This window comes from Scyliorhinus canicula, chromosome 2, assembly GCF_902713615.1.
Source record: "Scyliorhinus canicula chromosome 2, sScyCan1.1, whole genome shotgun sequence".
Lineage (NCBI taxonomy): Eukaryota > Metazoa > Chordata > Chondrichthyes > Carcharhiniformes > Scyliorhinidae > Scyliorhinus > Scyliorhinus canicula.
The window spans coordinates 32,909,055-32,929,131 of NC_052147.1; the positions used below are offsets into that span (position 1 = coordinate 32,909,055).

The 20,077-nt window shown below is 46.1% G+C and overlaps 1 protein-coding gene across 3 annotated transcripts in view; it reads right to left on the reverse strand.

Annotated features, from left to right (window-relative positions):
- Positions 1–20,077, reverse strand: part of prkcha (protein kinase C, eta, a) — a 268,817-nt gene that overhangs the window by 157,754 nt on the left and 90,986 nt on the right. For all 3 annotated transcript variants that reach the window (XM_038775500.1, XM_038775526.1, XM_038775509.1), the window contains exon 2: positions 6,724–6,787. In XM_038775500.1, the coding sequence (XP_038631428.1) occupies positions 6,724–6,787 (64 nt within the window). The remainder of the gene's footprint in view (positions 1–6,723; positions 6,788–20,077) is intronic.

Sequence of the window (20,077 nt, forward strand, 5' to 3'; positions counted from 1 at the left end):
AGGACCTTGCATATGGCCACCCCACATGAGGAGGAGGACTGTCTGATGCAACTGAACTGTGTCATGGGTCCAAATGCTGCGCCGAACCAGGTCACGCTTCAGGTCTATGGGCATCCGGTGATGATGCAGATGGACACTGGTGCACCTGTCTCCATTGTGGACTTCTGTGTGTTTTGGCAGCTTTGTACCGGGATCTTGTCACTGACGCTTCACGATACCAAGGCAGGATTAGTGACCTACACTAGGGAGCCTTCGAAATTCACGGGGAGCACTGAGACACCAGTAATGCATAGGAAGCAGTCAGTCCGACTCCTGTTGTTTGTATTGCAGGGACCTGGACCAAATTTGTTGCGGCGCGACTGGTTACAAGTCCTTCGTTTTGGCTGATGGCAGGTTTTTCGGATGGGCACTAGCAGTTGGGTAGTTACTCCGAAGTATCCAGGAGGCTAATGGTTGAATAGAGGGGGCCAAAGCCCATATCTACGTGGATCCTGAGGCTCAGCCCTGATATTTCAAGGCAAAACCTGTACCTTAGACTTTGCTGATGAAGGTCGATGCAGAACCTCGGCACCTGAAAGATCTGGGGGTTATACGCCCGTTGCAGTTTGAGGAGTGGGCCACGGCTGTGGTGCCAGTAATTAAGCCCAACAAGACTGTCTGCCATTTTGGAGATTTCAAACTTACTGTAAACAGGACTTTGCGTTTGGACCTTTACCCGATGCCCCATGCAGGGGGATTTATTTTCCAGATTGTCTAGAAGATACTCACAACGCTGGACATGAGTCATGCATCTTATTAAGGGCTATGGGGAGAGAGCGGGTAAATGGAGTTGAAATCAACCATGATTGAATGGTGGAGTGGACTCGATGGGCCGAATGGCCTTACTTCCACTCCTATGTCTTATGGTCTTATGCAGATCTGCAGGAGGAAATAGACCCAGAGTCCAGGAGGTTTGCCACCATCAATACTCATCTGGGGTTGTTTGAGTACACCTGCCTCCTGTTTGGGGTTTCATCGACCCTGGCGATCTTTTAGCGGGTGATGGAGATCATTTTGCAGGGCCTCCTAAAGGTGGCTGTCTACTTGGATGACGTACTCATTACGGGATCTACAGAAAAGGATAACCTGCAGGACGTGCTCCGACGGTTTTCCCATGTTGGCGTCCGGCTGAAGAGAAGCAAATGTTTATTCCGCGCTAAAGCAGTGACTTATCTCGGTTTAGGGTCGACAGGGATAGTCTGCACCAAATGGAGGATAAGGTTTGTGCAATAAAAGGGACCCCGACCATGAAAATGCCACAGAACTCTGGTCGTTTTGGGCCTGGTCAATTACTACGGGAAGTTCATTGTCAATTTGGCCACTCTGTTGCTCCGCTCCATGTGTTGTTACAAAAGTATCTGGAATGGTGCTGGGGCGCTTCACAAGGCAAAGCCTTTGATGCTGTTCAGAAACATTTGTCTTCCATGCGGATTCTTGTACATTATGATCCGGCTAGGCCTCTAATATTAACCTGTGATGTTTTCCCCTGTGGTATCGGCTCGCTGCTGGTCCATGCATTGGATGACAGGATGGGACGACCAATTGCATTCGCTTTGAGGACTCTGGCGGAGTCCAAGGGACATTACGCTCAATTGAGAAAGAAATGGGTGGCACAGTAACACAGTGGTTAGCACTGCTGCCTCACAGGGCCAAGGACCCGGGCTCGATACTGGCCCCGGGTCACTGCTCGTGTGGAGTTTGCACATTCTACCCATGTCTGCGTGGGTCGCATCCCCACAACTAAAGATGTACAGGGTAGGTGGATTGGCCACAATAAATTGTCCCTTAATTGGAATTTTTTTTTTTAAAGATACAGAGGGAAGCCTTAGCAGTAATTTTTTTAAATCTTTTCTGCACTCTTTCTAGTTTAATAATATCTTTTCGGTAATAGGGTGACCAGAACTGTACACAGTATTCCAAATGTGGCCTTACTAATGCCTTATACAATTTCAGCAAGATGTCCCAACTCCTGTATTCAATGTTCTGTACCAATGAAACCAAACCTGCCAAATGCCTTCTTCACCACCCTGTCCACATGTGACTCCACTTTCAAGGAACTATGAACCTGCACTCCTAGATTTCTTTGTTCTATAACTCTCCCCAACTCCCTACCATTAACTGAGTAGGTCCTGCCCCGATTCGATCTACCAAAATATATCACCTCACATGTATCTAAATTATACTCCATCTGCCATTCATCGGCCCACTGGCCCAATTGATCAAGATTCCGTTGCAATCCTAGGTAACCATCTTCACTGTCCACTGTGCCACCAATCTTGGCGTCATCTGCAAACTTATTAACCATGCCTCCTAAATTCCCATCCAAATCATTAATATAAATCACAAATAACAGTGGATCCAGCACTGATCCCTGAGGCACACGGCTGGTCACAGGCCTCCAGTTTGAAAAGCAACCCTTGTCAACCACCCTTTGTCGTCTATCGTCAAGCTAATTTTGTATCCAAATGATTGGCTCAGGGTAGAAATTACCTCGCAGATGTCTTTGATACCCCTTGTGCCATTCAACTTGAGGACTTCTCAATTCACCAGATGGACCGCACGGCGGCATCAGATAAGGCGAAGGGTGGAAGGGTTTTCCTCCTCATCAACTCCTCCTGGTGCTCAGATGTAGTGACCCTGGTAAACTACTGCTCCCCAGGCCTGGAATACCTGACTGTGACGTGTCGCCCATACTACCTTGCACAGGAGTTCACTTCTGCCATCGTCACAGACGTTTACATCCCACCCCAATCGGGAGTGAAGAACGCGGTCCCGAGCCCAGAAACGGTGATTTTTGGAGTGTCAGAAGACCAGGGAGTCCAGGGGGCGAGAGAGGCCAATGACGGATTTTATTAGAATGGCGGGACTCAGGACGGCCGAAACCGGGGGTTTGGGTGAGTGACCTGGCACAGTTCCTCAGGCTGGAGAAGATGAAGTTTGCCTTGAGAGGGTCTGTGGAGGAGTTTGCCCGATGGTGGCAGGTGTTCATCGATTTCTTCGAAAACAGTTAAAAGTCAGCAGTGGGGGTGGGTTAAAAAAAGGAAATAGGAGAGTTGGGGAGCGGGAGGTGGGATGGTGGGGTGTTCACTATTTAGCTGTTTTGATTATTCACAGCCCTGTTTGCTTGTTTTGTGTTACGGCTGTGTTTGATGTGAATTTCTATAAATGCCTCAATAAAATATTTTTCAAACAGGAAGTGAAGAATGTGCTTGGTCAACTGTACATCGCTATTAATAACAGTGAAACAGAACACTCGGAGGCCTTGTTCACCGTGGGCAGGGACTTCAACCAGGCCAACTCAAGAGTGTACTGCCAAAATTCCACTAATATATCTCCTGTCCCATCCTCTTCCACTGCTACACAAACATCAAGGGTGCCTATGGATCCAATCCTCGACCGCACTTCGGAAAATCGGACTATGAGATGATACTCCTCCTGGCATATAAGCAGAAACTCAAGCAGGAGAATCCGGTTACGAAAGTTGTGCAGTGCTGGTCTGACGCAATGGAAGAGCTCTTGCACGACTGCTTGGATGCAGTGCACTGGTTCAAATTCAAGAACTCAGCGGCCAACCTAGATGAGTATGCCACCACTATTACAGACTTCATCGGTAAGTGTGTAGAAGACTGCGTGACAAAGAAGGTAGTACGTACGTTCCCCAACCAGAAACCATGGTTTAACCAAGAGATCCACTCCTTATTGAAGTCCAAGTCTGAGATGTTCAAGGCAGGTGACCCTGACCTGTACAAGAAATTTAGGTACGGCCTCTGCAAAGCCATCAGTAATGCCAAGAGACAATACTAAACTAAGCTAAAGTTACAGACTAATGACATGGACTCTCCTTGGTTGTGGCAAGGCTTAAACAGCATAACGGGCTACAAAGCAAAGCCAAGTAGAATCTCTGGCAATAGCGCATCCCTCCCTGATGAACTCAATGCATTCTATGCTCATTTCAAACGGAAGCCAAAAAATTGCTGTCAACTGCCCCAACAGCCTTGGACATACCTACCGGCATAGCCTCCAATGTCAGATTGGCCTTCTTGAAAATGAACCCACGGAAAGCAATGGGTCCTGACGGAATCCCTGATTGTGCACTTAGATCCTGCGCGGACCAACTAGAGGGTGTCTTTGTGGACATCTTCAACCTCCCCCTACTCCGTCCCGAGGTTCCCACCTGCTTCAAGAAGATCACTATCATACCGATGCCAAACAAGAACCAGGCAACATGCCTCAATGACTACCGTCCAGTGAGTTTGACATCTATCATTGTAATGTAAAGTGCTTCGAGAGATTGGTCATAGGACACATCAACTCCATACTTCCAGACTGCCTTGATCCACTGCAATTTGTATACCGTCACAATAGGTCCACAGCAGACACTATCTCCCTGGCCCTACACACATCCCTGGAACATATCAACAACAAGGACTCCCATATCAGACTCCGATTAATTGACTACAGCTCCGCCTTCAACACCATGACCCCAGCCAAGCTCATAACCAAATTCCAAAACCTAGGACTTGGCTCCTCCCTCTGCAACTGGATCCTTGACTTTCTGACCATTGATCACAGTCAGTAAGGACAAACAGCGACACCTCCTCCACGATAGTACTCAATACTGGGGCCCTGCAAGGCTGTCGACTTAGTCCCTTACTATAATCTTTATGCGCACTTAACTGTGTGGCAAAATTTGGCTCCAACTCCGTCTACAGGTTTGCTGATGACACAAGCCTCATGTGTCGGATCCCAACCAACAATGAGTCAGAGTAGAGGAGGGAGATAGAGAACCTAGTGGTGTGGTGTAATGACAATAATCTCTCCCTCAACATCAGCAAATCTAAAGAGCTGGTCATTGACTTCAGGAAGTGAAGTCCTGTACACACCTCTGCCTGCATTAATGGGGCCGAGGTGGAGATGGTTGACAGTTTCAAATTTGTAGCTGTACACATCTCCAAAACTCTGTCCTGGTCCACCCAGGGCGACACGACAACCAAAAATGCACTACAGCGCTTATATTTCCTCAGCAAACTAAGAGAATTTGGCATGTCAGCATTAACTCTTACCACCTTTTACAGGTGCACTTTGAAAGCATCTTATCTGGCTGCATCACAGCCTGGTATGGCACCTGCTCGGCCCAAAACCGTAGGAAACTACATCGAGACGTGAACACAGCCCAGTTCTTCATGCGAAACCGCCTCACATCCATTGACTCTGTCAACACCTCCTGCTGCCTTGGGAAAGCGGGCAGCATAATCAAAGGCCCTTCCCAACAGGATATTCTCTCTTCCAACTTCTTCCATCGGGCAGGAGCTACAAAACTCTGAGAACATGAACGAACAGATTCAAAAACGCTTCTTCCCCGCTGTTACCAGACTCCTGAATGACCCTCTTATGGACCGAACTGATCTCTCCACGCATCTCCTCTACTGCTGTTAGCACTATACTCCGTCTGCTTCATTCGGTATCTATGTATTTACATTGTGTATTTATCGTATGTCTTATCTAGGGGCTGGTTTAGCTCACTCAGCTAAATCGCTGGCTTTTAAAGCAGACCAAGCAGGCCAGCAGCACGGTTCGATTCCCGTACCAGCCTCCACAGATAGGCGCCGGAATGTGGCGACTAGGGGCTTTTCACAGTAACTTCATTGAAGCCTACTCGTGACAATAAGCGATTTTCATTTCATTTTTCTATTTTCATGTATGGAACGATCTGTGCACAGACTATACTTTTCACTGTACCTCAGTACACCTGATGATAAATCTAAGTTTACCAGCCAGCCCAATGTGTGTTTTCCGGCGAGGGAGGTGGCCCTCCAGCGGGATCTACCGGTCCCGCAGTTGTCAACGGGATTTCCTGTTGACAGCACTCCTCGTCGCCGGGAAACCCATCCGCTGGCATGGGACCGGAATTTCACGCTAGTGTGAACAGTCGGTAAATCCCACCCCTTATTTCAGCATCAAGCCAACATTGCCAATAAGACCAATCGTATACCATGTAGAACCGCGTATATATTGACCAGTGAAAGTAGACACTTTTTTTTTTCAGCAATATAAAAATATGTAGTTGCTGATTGCTCTTGTTTTCCCTTTACTTCAATATTTTGTATATGTTGTCAATAGGAACAACACACTTCAATTAATGTTGCACTGGAAATTGAAGACATCAAATTCAATATATACGGATAGGCACACACAAACCCGTTGCTTAAAATATATTTTATATCCTTTTCTCAACATCAATCAATACTACTGTATTTTTCCAAAATGATATAGCTATTCCACGGGGCACTTATTCAGCCGAAGGAATTTAGCAACACTTGACGGCACTAAGCTTCATTAAAGTAATCCTCACTGAAAATTCACCCTGTGCAATTTGCCTTTCTTTTAAATTGGGATGATATTGCTGCAGGTTACTGAACGAACAAACTTGGGATCACCAGTCTCTACTGACACATTCAAATTATCAATTGAATTAAAGTACATTTTCTTTAAACAACAGTAAACTAAATAACTATCGACTCAAAACTGCAGCAAATATGGTGCACCACCTCTCGTTTCAAAACAGGGCCGGGAACACAAAAAGAAAATCAAAACCGCGAGGAAAGGTTTGTTCATTGACTTAAACACCAAACGTAGTACTGGACTCAAATATCACTGGTGGTTTGGCGACAGGCCGGGTCTTACCTTCAGAAGTCACCTCCTTCATGTCTATCAGGATGTATAGCTTTCCCTCAGGCTCCAAATCAACCTAGCAAAGGAACACATATAATGATCAGGCCCGATTAAAAAGCAAATTAACGCAAATAATATCATACATGCTCATACACGATCAAACATAACAGGGCCGACCCAATATCAACTCTGATGACAAGCCCATGGAGTGGTGGAACCATGGAGGCTTACAGCACAGAAAGAGGCCATTCAGAGCAACCCAGCATTAATCCCAATGTCCCCATTCTCTTCCCAATTGCAGCACCTCTCTTTTAAATATTTATCAATGTTTCCTTATATTGCTGCAATTGGGAGGTTTGTCAGATGATTATGTTGTATGATTGTATCTTTCCTTCATAAGATAATTATATTTTGGGACTGTAGCTTTAAATGTAGGCTAGGTGACCTGTGCTGAAGACGGCCTGAGGGAAGCCTGGGTGGTTTCAATTGTTTGAGATTTGAGGAAAACTCAGATTGCTTTATTGAGAGGGAGGTGCAAGGTATTTACTTTTGGGGACAGCGATCGCAGTTTCTAGATCCACATGGAGTCTCCCAAAGTCCCAGGAAGATGTCAGAGATACTAAGTTGCCCAGGACCATCCTCCCCTAAGGTTGCTGGGCATCTCAGATTAGTTCAGCACGATGCGCCTATTGGACAATTCTGCTAACTTACGCATTTCTCTGCTGTCCTTAAGGGTGGTCACCAGTTTCTCTTTCTAAATCATCCGCATGTCCTGAACTGTCTTTTGGGTGACCACTTTGTTGATAGTCAACCAGAAATCCCTCATCCGCTGATGCTGTGGAACAGAGTCCAATGCATTTTCAACACCAATTTTGTACTTCAGAGTCTCTGTTTTACTAAGCTGATTATATTGTGCTCAGGGTCCATGATTCTTTACCCAAACTCCGTTACCCAAAGAGTGGTAAGAATGTGGAACTCGCTAACACGGGGAGTGATTGAAGTGGACAGCAGAGTTGTATTTAATAGGAAGCTAGGTAAGCATCTGAGGGACAAGGGAATAGAGAATTACAATGATTGATTTAATGAGAAAGATGAGAGGACGCTCAAGTGTAGCATAATAATAAGAATAATCTTTTATTGTCACAAGTATGAAGTTACTGTGAAAAGCCCCTAGTCTCCACATTTTGGCGTCTGTTCGGGTAAACTGGTACAGGAATTGAACCCACGCTGCTGGCCTTGTTCTACATTACAAACCAGCTGTCTAGCCCACTCAGCTAAACCAGCCCTCTCTAAATGCCAGCGTGACTGGTTACGATGAATGGCCTGTTTCTGTGCTGTATATCGTACGTAATGATAGTTATCATGGACGGTGGTGCAAAACGGGCAATATCAGATTTACTGCCCGACTTGCTATTCGACTGTAATGACTGTATACTAGGGAGTCAATCCGATCCGACCCATTGTGCTCACTCCCTGAGATGAGTATTCAACCGTACGTGCATAATTTTAAACTGCCACAAGAATCAAACTCCATTTATTTGCTTCACTCAAGTATTAATTATAAAATGACTCCACATAAAATGTCCAAGAAAACCAACAAAATCAGTTTTGCCTGCCTGCAATGCTTTTGAAAGTTTCTGTGCTCTGCGTGCTTCTTGAAAGCTAACAAATCTGATCAAGATATCCTGGGTTCCAGAAGAATAACTGTTGAACAACAGCAGAATGATTTCAGTTTAAAAGTTTTGTTTTCTCTTTTACCCCCTTCATTTTTCTACTCCAGAGAAGTAAGAGGCGTTTGTTAAATTATAATTATGGGCACGATTCAGCCACCACGTTGCGCAGCAGGAGTCAACGGCTGCGCCTGTGAGACCTTGCCAGGGTGCCGTTTGGCACTGGTTTCCAGAAATGTGGACCAGGTGTGGTGGCACCTCCGGACATCTCGCAGGCCATTAGCGATCCCGGGGATCGGGGACAGGGCAGGGTAGTATCCTAGCAGTCCCCCTGGCACTCAGGCACCGCCAGTCCTGGCAATGCCATCTGGGCACCTAGTGTGCCAACCTGGCACTGCCAGGGTGCCAGGCTGGCAGTGCCAAGTTTCCCGGGTGCCAGTTTGGCATTGCCAGGGGCTGGGCCCAGGGGACGTTGCCCATTAAAATGGGGTTGGGGGGGGGGGGGGGGGTTTCTAGGGGCCAAGAGAAGGTTGGGGGGGGGGGGGGTGAAGGATGTGTCCTGAAAGGGGGGTGGTGGGTCTAGAGATTAGGGAAGCCGGTGAAAATGGCGCCCGATCTGCGAGGAGCAGTCCTGCTGGTGAGCTCTCAGCTCGCCAGTGCAGGAAATCAACTTTATCAACTTTATCGGGGAGAAATTCCCGAGGCCCAAAAAACCAGCCAAATGCCGGTGAATAGTGGGGTGAATCTCGGCGCTGCAGCCACCGATAAACACTCCGGGCAGGATTCTCCGATTGCTGACAGCGAAATCACGTTGGCCGATCGGCCGGAGAATCCACGTTTACCCTGGTGCCGTTTTTGCGATGCTCTGCCCTCCTCGAAAGCAGCATACTCGGGGAGTACGCTGCACGGGGAGTACGCCGCACGGGGAGTACGCCGCACGGGGAGTACGCCGCACGGGGAGTACGCCGCACGGGGAGTACGCCGCACGGGGAGTACGCCGCACGGGGAGTACGCCACACGCCGTATGGACAACCTCAGGACGTCACCTGAGGCCCTCCCCCAATGCTCATGTGTGCTCACACTATTCGGGGTCCTCGCGTGGCGTCTGCGGAGTGTGTCCAGCACCGCCACAATCGTGGGGGGGGCGCGTTCCACTGGCAGGAGGGGCTTCGGCGGGGCCGGTTATAGGAGGGCAGTTTTTGACCGGTCGAGTCTGTGCGCGGCTGGCATCACGTTGCACGGCACGGCCGCCGCAGCCGCCATGTGCATGCGCGGCCACGGACCCGGCCATTCCCCGGCCGAATCCGCTGGTAAAGCCAGGCGCTTAACATGGCGCAGATGTTAGCCTCTCACCTTGCGGAGGATCGGTGCAGAGGTGGCGCCGACTTTCTGGTCTTAAGAGCAGACGGATCCTGCGGACATAGCCGCAGAATCGGAGAATCCAGCCCCAATTCAAATGTGCCCAAAACTGGACTTAGTTTAAGTCCTCTGAATTGCACCCGAGGTGTATTTAAAAAAACAATGGCCAGGACTGCTGCTTGGGAGAATCACGTGGATAGTGGTTCAGATAATGTCAGAAAGCATAATTATAAGGCTGCAACAGGTTACGTTACTATTAGAAGTTAAGCATTTAGAGAAATTGTCAATGACTTGTCATTTTATTTGTTTTGCCAAACTTGTTTGAGTGAGTTAATTCATTCTCCAAATGTTGTGTTTTTTTATCACAAGCAAATGAGATGGATTGTTCTTAGGATTGAAATATAGATGCTAGTTAGCTGAACAGTTAGGCAGGTAGAAGGTTCTCCTGTATTGAAAAATATATTATAATTAATATTATCGAAGAATTCTCCACCCAGAAAGCGGTGGAGGCTGGGCCCTTGAAGTTATTCAAGGCTGGGTTGGACAGATTTTCGAAAGGCAAAAGGTTCGAAGGTTAAAGAGGTAGATGGTAAACTGGAGTTGAGGCTGCAACCAGATCAGGTGGAATGGGAGAGCAGGCTCGAAGGGCTGAATAGCCTACTCCTTCTCCTAATTCCAATGTTCCAATGTTATGGACAATATGGATCATAGCTTTAGTTAGTGGAATGGAACTCATCCCGCGTATGTGTTTCCACAGAGAGGAATGAGAGAGAGAGATTGTAAGTGTGTGAGTGAGTGAGAGAGGGAGGGAGAGGAGGAAACTAACTGAACTAAATGTAAACATGCAAAAATGACGTAGTGAAACTATTGAAACTACAGTGCTTACACACAGCACTGGGATATAGGTGGAATCTGATACAGTCAAGTTGACTCAGCAAACAGATGTGCAATGACATCACTGTGTTGCCTATTTAGGATTAATTGCACTCAATTCAACTTCTCACGGAATAAGCACATATTCCTGGAAAAATATATTCAGCTGCAATAAAGCTGTCACTGCCAGTTGTTACTGCTCATTACGTTTCTGAGAATTAGTATTGTATAAACCGATTCAATTAAAAACCAAATGCCCATTAACTGCAAGTTAGCATGATGAGTTAAACAGTTTCAATTAATTCTGGTCAGCCCGATGGAGTTCTGATGACATCTCTGCTTGTTTCAGGTAAGCATGATGGCAGGTGTTGTAGAAATAAGTGGCCTGTTAAACTCATTTCTGCTGTCACTGGGTCCCAGCTATCCAAATATTGGGATTCAATGGAACTGCTGACACTCTGGTTCCGCTCCTGTTGTAATAAATCTTCAGAAAGGCTTTGGAAGAAGTGCAGCGTGGTTTACAGGAATGATACCATGACTTTAAGGGATAAGTTAAAAGAGGGCATTACACAATCTAAGGGGATATTCTCAGGAATTTAAAAGGTTAAGGGATGATTTCATCAAAGATTTCAAATATTAAGACGAACAAATAGACTGGATAGAGAGAAAACATTTTGCCCACTTGGGAGGGGCCAGGATGGATCATAGTTTAAGAATTAAAGGCAGATCATTCCGAAGTAAAATTAGGAAACACATCTGCACAGAAAAGCTGGGATTTTACACGGATGAAGTGTCTCTGTCCTCCAGTTAAAAAGTCAGGGGCAAGCACAGTTCAGCTTGGCACAGCCACACGGCAGCAATTTTTAATTGCCTTCAGACCATTGACTGGCTCACAGTAAGACCTCCACTCCCATCTGGGATGAAGTCCATCTCAAAGAGCTGCAAACCAATCAAAAGGCTGACAGCTACCTGGTCCCAATAGTGCCACTGGGCATAATGGCCACTGCTGGAGCTACAGGCAGTCCCCACTAAAGAGCAGCCACGTTCCCCACCATGCAGGAAAGTCTGGAGTTTCTTAGGGGCCAAGATGCAAGGCCCCGATGGGCAGAGTGGGGCATCGGGTTCGGCAGGGCAGGGAAGGAGGGGCCATATGTGAGGTGAGGAACTGCCTTGAGGTGGAACATTTGTTGGGCACAGGGTGCCCAATAAGTGGGACCCTTCCTCAGCACACAACCGCTAATTACATGGTGTTGAGAATCCTGCTGCTGGTACAATAACAATTCAGGTCCTCAATTGGCTCAATTGCCTCCTCAGCCACTGATAAAATCCAGCTGAGCCAGGTAGGCAGCGGGCAAGGTGTAGCTCCCAGCTCCCATGGCACATTAATCTACACCACCTGCCTCCCTACTTTTGAATGGTGGGGTGAGGGGAGGGGGTGAAATTGTAAAATCCCAAAAGAGTGGTAGAAGTTTGGATCTCTTTCGCAAATGGCAAGTGACATGAGATCAATTGTTAATTATAAATAGGAGTTTGATATATTTTTCTTAACAAAAGGTATGTAAGGATATCGAACAACGATGAGTGTGTGGAGTTAGGTCGCAGATATGGAGGGATATAGGATAAAAGTATGTAGGGGTATAGGATAAAGGTATGTAGGAAAATAGGTTAAAGGTATGCAGGATATAGGATAAAGATAGGTAGGGATAAAGGTATGTAGGGATATAGGTGGAAGGTATGTAGGGATATATGATATGGGCAGCTCTGTAGCACGGTGGTTAGCACTGTTGCTGCACAGTGCCAGGGTCCCGGGTTCGATTCCCACTTGGGTCACTGGCTGTGCAGAGTCTGCACGTTCTCCCCGTGTCTGTGTGGGTTTCCTCCGGGTGCTCTGGTTTCCTCCCACAAGTCACAAAAGACGTGCTTGTTAGGTGACTTGGACTTCTGAATTCTCCCTCTATGTGCCCCAACAGGCGCCGGAGTGTAGCGACCAGGGATTTTTCACAGTAACTTCAATGAAGTGTTAATGTAAGCCTACTTGTCACAATAATAAAGATTCTTATCAATAATAATAAAAGACGCAGTGGTTAGCAGTGCTGCCTCCCGGCGCCGAGGTCCCAGGTTCGATCCCGGCTCTGGGTCACTGTCCGTGTGGAGTTTGCACATTCTCCCCGTGGTTGCGTGGGTTTCGCCCCCACAACACAAAGATGTGCAGGGTAGGTGGATTGGCCATGCTAAATTTCCCCTTAATTGGAAAAAATGAATTGGGTACTCTAAATTTTTTTTTAAATGATTAATAAATGTATGCCGGCATTTGGATAAAAGTTAATAGGAATATGGGACAAAGACGAGTGTGTTGCGTTAGGTTGCAGGTATGTGTGGATATAGGATAAAGGTATTTAGGGTTATTGGATAAAGGTATGTAGGGATACAGGATAAAGGTATGTCGGGATATAGGATAAAGGTATATAGGGTTATAGGATAAAGGTATATAGGGATATAGGTTAAAGGGATATGGTTAAAGGTGAGCGGGTGGAAATATGTTGCAGATCAGCCACAATCACGTTGAATGGTTGAATAGGCCTGAGGGCTAAATGGCCTACTCCTGTTCCTGTGTGCCTTTGTTTCTTGTAAACTGAAGAAATGGAAGCTTAATGAACCACGCCAAGTTATAACCGGATTACAATCAGAAACTGTGGGTCCCTTTCATCTCGTAGTTTTATTAAATAAAGAGACAATGAAGAAAGGGCAAGAAAAGCACTCATTCCAGTATATTTAGTAAAATGACTAACAATACAGACATATCCTCACATGACAACTATTTTATATCATACCTGTGGTCTCTCTGATGTTGGCTCAAGTCCAGTAATGATACAGCTTGGCTATTCACTTATACTTTTCCGTATTGGATCACTGCCAGTTATTTCATTATTAATAAAGAATTGAGTAATTTTTCAATACTTTCCTCTGCCATTTATTGGGTTTGTGTTATAACCTGCCTGCTTACCATTGGCTGGGGACTAATGACAATCCCACAATCCTATGGGAGTATGAGCTTCCCCAATGAGGGGGGTGGGGGCGGAGAAATCATTAGCAGACCCCCTGCATAAATAGAGCTGGCCAGTTTGGAACCAGCAGAGAGAGAGGAGTGACCAGCAAGGGAAGTTGTTACTGCAGCTGTGTGTATATATGTTATTGTAAATAAATGTTATTTCTTTGTATCCTGAAAACTCGTGCTGGATTCTTTGGGGCCCTCACAAAAGTTTGCTGTAGAATACACTGCAGCTTGTCCTTTGGTTCAAAGTTCACAAGCAATTTGGTGATGTTTAATTATAAAATAGCACTGGAAATTATTCCTATTTCAGTTCCCATCTTATGACATGCGCCAGATTTCTGTGCAAGACGTAAAGTGCAAATCTTGGTTCAGCAGCTGAATATGAAGCACGTGGTCCTCAGCTGAGAAATGGAAATAAAAATCCACTAGCTTAGTTCATTGGAGTACGATTTTTGGACAACGTACAAATTCATGAGGAATTATGATAGATAATTTGCCACTTGTAAATAAATTTGCAGCAAGTAGTTCTTTTGAATGGGACTCAGTAGAATCCCTAAAGCCTTTTAATTACATTTATGACTTTTTTTTCCCCCTTGCCCTAGCTTTCATTAAGGCCAAATAAAATGATTCACATGCCTGGGGGGGGGGGGGGGGGGGGGGGGTCAAGTGTTATAAGTATAAAAAAAGTTGCAGATGATATTCTATCGACCAAACTGTTAAGAGAATTAGCCGATCATCAGAGGAAGTTGAATCAAATTGTGTGTTTTTATTAAGTGTTTGTTTCAAATGAGCTGCTGTCTGCCCGTTGCATGCACCCTTAGCAAATTCATTGTTGTGGTTTCTTTCTTCGCTTCTGTTCCACATCCTTTATTTATGGTGTGGCTTTTTAGTGGGGCATTTGTACTTTATTTTTCAAAACAGCAGTTGAAACAAGTAATGATATACCTTTAAAATGCTTTTACAACTTGAGAGTTTCACACATGAACAATGACACGATTCAATGAACAATATTGAAAGTCACTGGACAAACATGCCAGTGCTTCAGTTCACCAGGTTTACAGGAGGGACGGACGCAACCCAGTCTCAAAGGATAGATCTGAAAGTCTGTAATGCATGTACATTAAAATGCGGCGCTGATGTGAATTAGCAGGCTTCAGTAATCGAGCTGTAGTCTATGAAGCAGCATTTCCAACCATGATGTTCAAAGTCAGAGATTCTCAACCATTTTTGCTTCTGAGGCCCCCTTCCAATGTTGTAAAATTCCAGGAACTCCTCGTAACACAACACAAGTGTATTTTCTGTATTAAAGTTGTTCTACAATTAAACAAAGAGCCAGAATTGATACGATGAACCAATTGGTCTCCCATGCTCTCTGGCTCTACGAGAGGCAATCCATCACTTTTGATCTCAGTCTTGAGTACAGATGGTATCATCTTTCAGAGAGTTCACCTGGGAGAACCCCCCCCCCCCCCCCCACTCAATACTGCATGTAACAGTACTGTATCATGAACCCATTTCCAAAGAGTCGGCATGTGCTGCTGTTCATTTACAGAAATCTGGAGCCAGTCTTTCCTTAACATAGGTTTATTCACAAAGCCCAGGAGGACAGGTGGGCACGGACTTCTTTTCCTTCCCCTCCACTCGGATTCAAACCAGTTCTCATATATACTTCAGAATAATGCCCCAACCGTACCATTTAGTAACAGTTGCTCTCACTATAACTAGAGCTTGCTCTACATTGTGAAAGCTTTGCAACATTAACACCCGGTAATGAGTTCCGAGTGATGGGAAAATATATCAGAAACTTGGGCTCGGAGAGATCTTTCTGGGGCCTGAATTTTCATTATTCCCAATTTGCTCTCTTCTTGCATGAAACTCACACCAGCAGCACAAAGTTATAAAATTGACTCCTGTATGTTACGATTCAGATCTCCAACTCTATATTCCTCATTACAGGAGGCTTGTGATTATGTTTCAACAGAACACAAAATTCCATTGTTGCAGGTTTGTTTTCAAACCGTATTTCCAACAATAGAAACATTACTAGTGTTGGTATCGTGTTGCACACATTAAGCTCATGACTGTAATTCAGTCACAAAGTACAGGATTAAGAAGCTTACAGTGTTAAGCAGTTAAAAGGAAGAAATGGCAAAGCTATAGGGAAAGAGCAGGTATGGGACTAATCAGTAGCCCTTTCAGAGGGCTATCTGAATGGGCTGAATGGCCTCTTTCCTTGCTGTCTGATTCTATTAAGTAGTATTGTCTGTCATGACTTGATACTCATGAGTCTATCTCTGTTCCCTTCAGGAAACATGTTGCGCCGATTTCTCCGTTTGAGAGAGAGACGAAGTGCTGATGCCGAGACTGAATCACGAATGTTCTACGTGGACAAAAGTGGTACCGTTAATGGCTCAGCACTGGGGCCACGTAGAACTCACGCAATTCCAATACATGCCGACCCTCATCACAGCCAAGATGATGGCACTAGTTGTGCTGGAGCACGCCTATCTTGTCAGTCGGCTGGATGGGCCGGCTGGAGCCAGAGGGTATCTAGGGGGGTGGCAACCATATGACCCATGGTACTGAGTTTCTAGTGGTCAGTCATTGACATGCGATGCTGCATGGCTGCCTCGCAAGCTGTGGCAATGGCGGTCCATGCCTGGCCATCTCGACCCCATGGCCCACCTCCTAGCCCCTCCCCCAATGCAACCCCCCCTCCCCTCGGTCCCGGCCGACACCCCCTGGCCGGCGGCCCAACTGTCAGCAATAGCAATAGCACACTATAGCAATGTTAGACACTGTTTGTAACCCCTTCCACACCCTCAGCGGCCACAGCTCCCGTTTCCCAATTTGAAATACCACAAGCGAAACTCGCCACCGGTAATTCCTCCTGTCGGAGGCGAAGCATCAGGGAATGCACAGAAAATGGTGGGCCGGGTCTGTTAATGATATGCCATCGGACTTTACTGTATAATGTGTATTCCCACACCGGCTGCGGCACAGAATGCATTCACACCGCAGTTGAGGCACCAGAGCATGGCGTTCCGTTTGGCATCTGGCACAACCTGGATTTTCAGATGGCGCCACATTCTCCACCCAATCATGTTTCACGATTCCGGTGTCAGCTGACAGAGAATCGCACCCTATTTTGTTTTACTCTTTCGTTTATGCAATCCAGGGACATTTATTAGTTGATGTTAGTTATTCAATTCCCTGTGTGCGACAGTAACTCTTTACACATTCCTTTTCTTCAAAAAGAGGCAGAGTCATAAGAACCACAAAGAAAACGAGGCCCTGGATGATACAGTAGACAGCAGTAACAGTAACAGCCAGCAAGTACAACGCAAACTGGGCATTGACGTATTCACCTTCCTCAGTGTCCTAGGGAAAGGCAGCTTCGGGAAGGTAAGTGACTATCTGCTTTGACAAGCCGGAGACATATTATGATACAAAGCTGAATATTCTTCTGGGTTCAGGAAACTTTTGTAGCTCACACACTGGCCCCGTGTGTGACTTCACACCCCATTTTTGCCTTTTTAAACCCACACAGTGCAGTTTCTGGGGCATTAATTGGCCCACTCTGATTCCCAACACAGCAATGCAGTTCTTGTATATACTGAAGAATAATGACGTAACCTTTCCCCAATTAGTTGCTCTCACTTACAACTACAGAATGCATTTCATCGTGACAGCATTGCAACATTAACACCCTGCCCACCAGATATCTAAAAAAACCCAGAAACATTACCAGAATATTGGCAATATTTAATGGTAGTTCTGAAACATCCCCCATGCCAGGTACCAAAATAAATCCAGCAATATTAGATCTAAGCAACAGAGTTTTTTTCAAAGCGTTTATTGCAAAAAATATGTAGAGCGATGAAATATCACTTGGGATGTGATATGGCTGGATTTAACTGACTTGCCACTCCTCGCAGGATCTAATGGGACCCTGTGAGACACTGTGATGTTGATCCTGCCTAAATTTCTGTATTTAAATATCTCTCCGCCGGAGCTAACCAGCCCCCGGGATCTAATAGCCCTGCCAAGGAGACCCCAGCTGGGCACCGTTTAGTACTGGGGCTGAATTCTCCACCTGGCCACATTTTTGCCCCGACCCGCCGGCGGGATTTTCCGTTACGCCAGCCGGTCAATGGAATTTCCCATTGTGGGACAGCCCCACGCCGTCGGGAAACCCCCGGGTGCTGGCAAAACGGAGAATCACGCCGGCGGAGAATCCAGTCCCTGGTCTCCACAAACTTGGACCAGATGGAACGGCACTTGAGGGGGTCTCACAGGTGATTGGAAGCCCCAGGCAGTCAGCCTCTGAGCAGGATGGCAGCTGGGCACCAGCCTGGCACTGCCAGGGTGCCAGGGGCACTGCCAGGTTACATTTCGCCCATGCCAAGGATCAGGCCCGGGTGATGCTCTGCCATTATGAGGTGGGGTGAGAAGGGCTCGAGGACCCCCAAAAAGGTAAGTTGGAGGGGTCTGAGGATCACATTGGGGGATCGAGAGATCAGGGCATCATTTTTACCTGTACTGACGTGTGGAGTCCTCAGTTTAGGAAATATGAAGGTTTGTGCAGCCTGGTCGGGGCCTTCCCTGCTGAAGCTCAAAAAAATAACCCCGTTTGATAGCGTGGTCGCTCCCAGTGCTCACCCATGACAGGACTCTGTTCTTTTCCCGTTAAATCGTGCCCTTAATCCACGCAAAGATTTGATGAATTCTGACATGTTCAAGTCAGCATGACCTGATCTGGAGAGAATTAATTGATCCGCAACACAGTCATTTAGTCATGCTTATCATCGCTATGGTTTCAAATTGATTTTAAAAAATCCACAGGTTTCCTTATGGATCTATATTACAAAAAAAATTCTGTTAACATATTTGGTAGGATTCTTAATGGTTGTGTTTATTTCGCGAAAATATGGCGAGCAAGCAACTAATGACCTTAGTAATTTTGATCTCCTTTGCAAATTTAACGACTGCAGTGTAATGATGATAAATGGGACACATTAGTAATCTGCAAATTGGAAATAGTATTGCAGTCAAGTCTTATTTTTCAGTTCGCTAAATATTTAGATCTCCACACAATACAGTAGCCACACAATAATAAATTAGAATTCACTTTCCCACATCTGAAAACGTGTTGAAACACCAAGACAGTGGAACTGAACATCTCAAAGTTAAATGCTAGTATGTGAGAACTGGATGGCACAGTGCAAATATTAGATTGAACATATGAGGACACAGGATGCAGCCTTCAAGCAGAAAATCACAGCATGATATTCTCATCAAGAATCAATGTCCATAATATCAAGAACCGTGGCACAATTATTTCAGAAGCAAATGTATTTTTACAGAGGCTGCATCTCCAGAGAGATCAAACAGATTGCACCCCAATGTATCACAAGCTGCCCTGTGTAATCAATACCCCTGACACTAATCCTATTTGAAGCCAGACAGCTGACGAGCAAATATTTCATGGGTATTGGGCAAGTGTACAGAACTAAAACGAAATGTATCGCAAAAACACATAAAACAATCATTACTGCACGTGCCAGTGTAAAATGCTTGCCGATTTCATCCTCGGACACATTAAAGAGTTCATCATTTTATTTAATAAACCAGTTACATAGAGTGGAATTCACTGCTCCCCGAAGATTGTCTTCCAACGTAAGGCAGAAGTGTGACTAGATCAGCAACATCACAGTTTTCATCCACCAGGGAAGCAGGGTTGCCTCTGCATTAACAGATCGCTTAGTCTCTTCTGTCTCCACATTGTTACTGTCTGGGATCTTTGTACTTCATAGGGGATGGGGCTTCAGGCTGAGGGGAAGTTGCCAATGCTTTACATCCCATGGTTTCAATGTGACACTGATGGTGTCACAGAGACAAGCCTGCCTCCGATTAGCTAACGTGCCCCACTTTAATTTTTTGGGTGATACTACGAGGAGGGATTTCTGCCCAATGGTGGCGAAAGTCCCTCGTCTCGAGAGTTTCTGGCTACTCAGAGGCCAAGTCTCTGCACACTACCAGCGCCAATCAGGAGCGGTGGTCATTGCTGGTGGTGCAGGTAGGCCAGGAGGGTAGTGTTCAGCTATGGACCCGGACATTCAACTATATCCAGGATCTTGCTGGAGACAGGTGGACAGTGAGGGAGGGGTCGGACAGGGAAGGGGAAAGGGTGGTGAGGATAGATGTGGGGAGGCATGACTGTGGGAGGAGGGCCTCTGAATAGCATCAGGTGCCCCAAGAGGGAAGCACACTCCTCCCCCCCCACCTTCACTGGCCAGCAGCCTGTAGCGTTAAAACTACCAGGCTGCACATTGGGCACAGTCCTTTTCCACCGCCTGTTATACTGGAGTGGTGGTGAATGAGGCCCTTAATTGAGCATTAATTGTTCCCT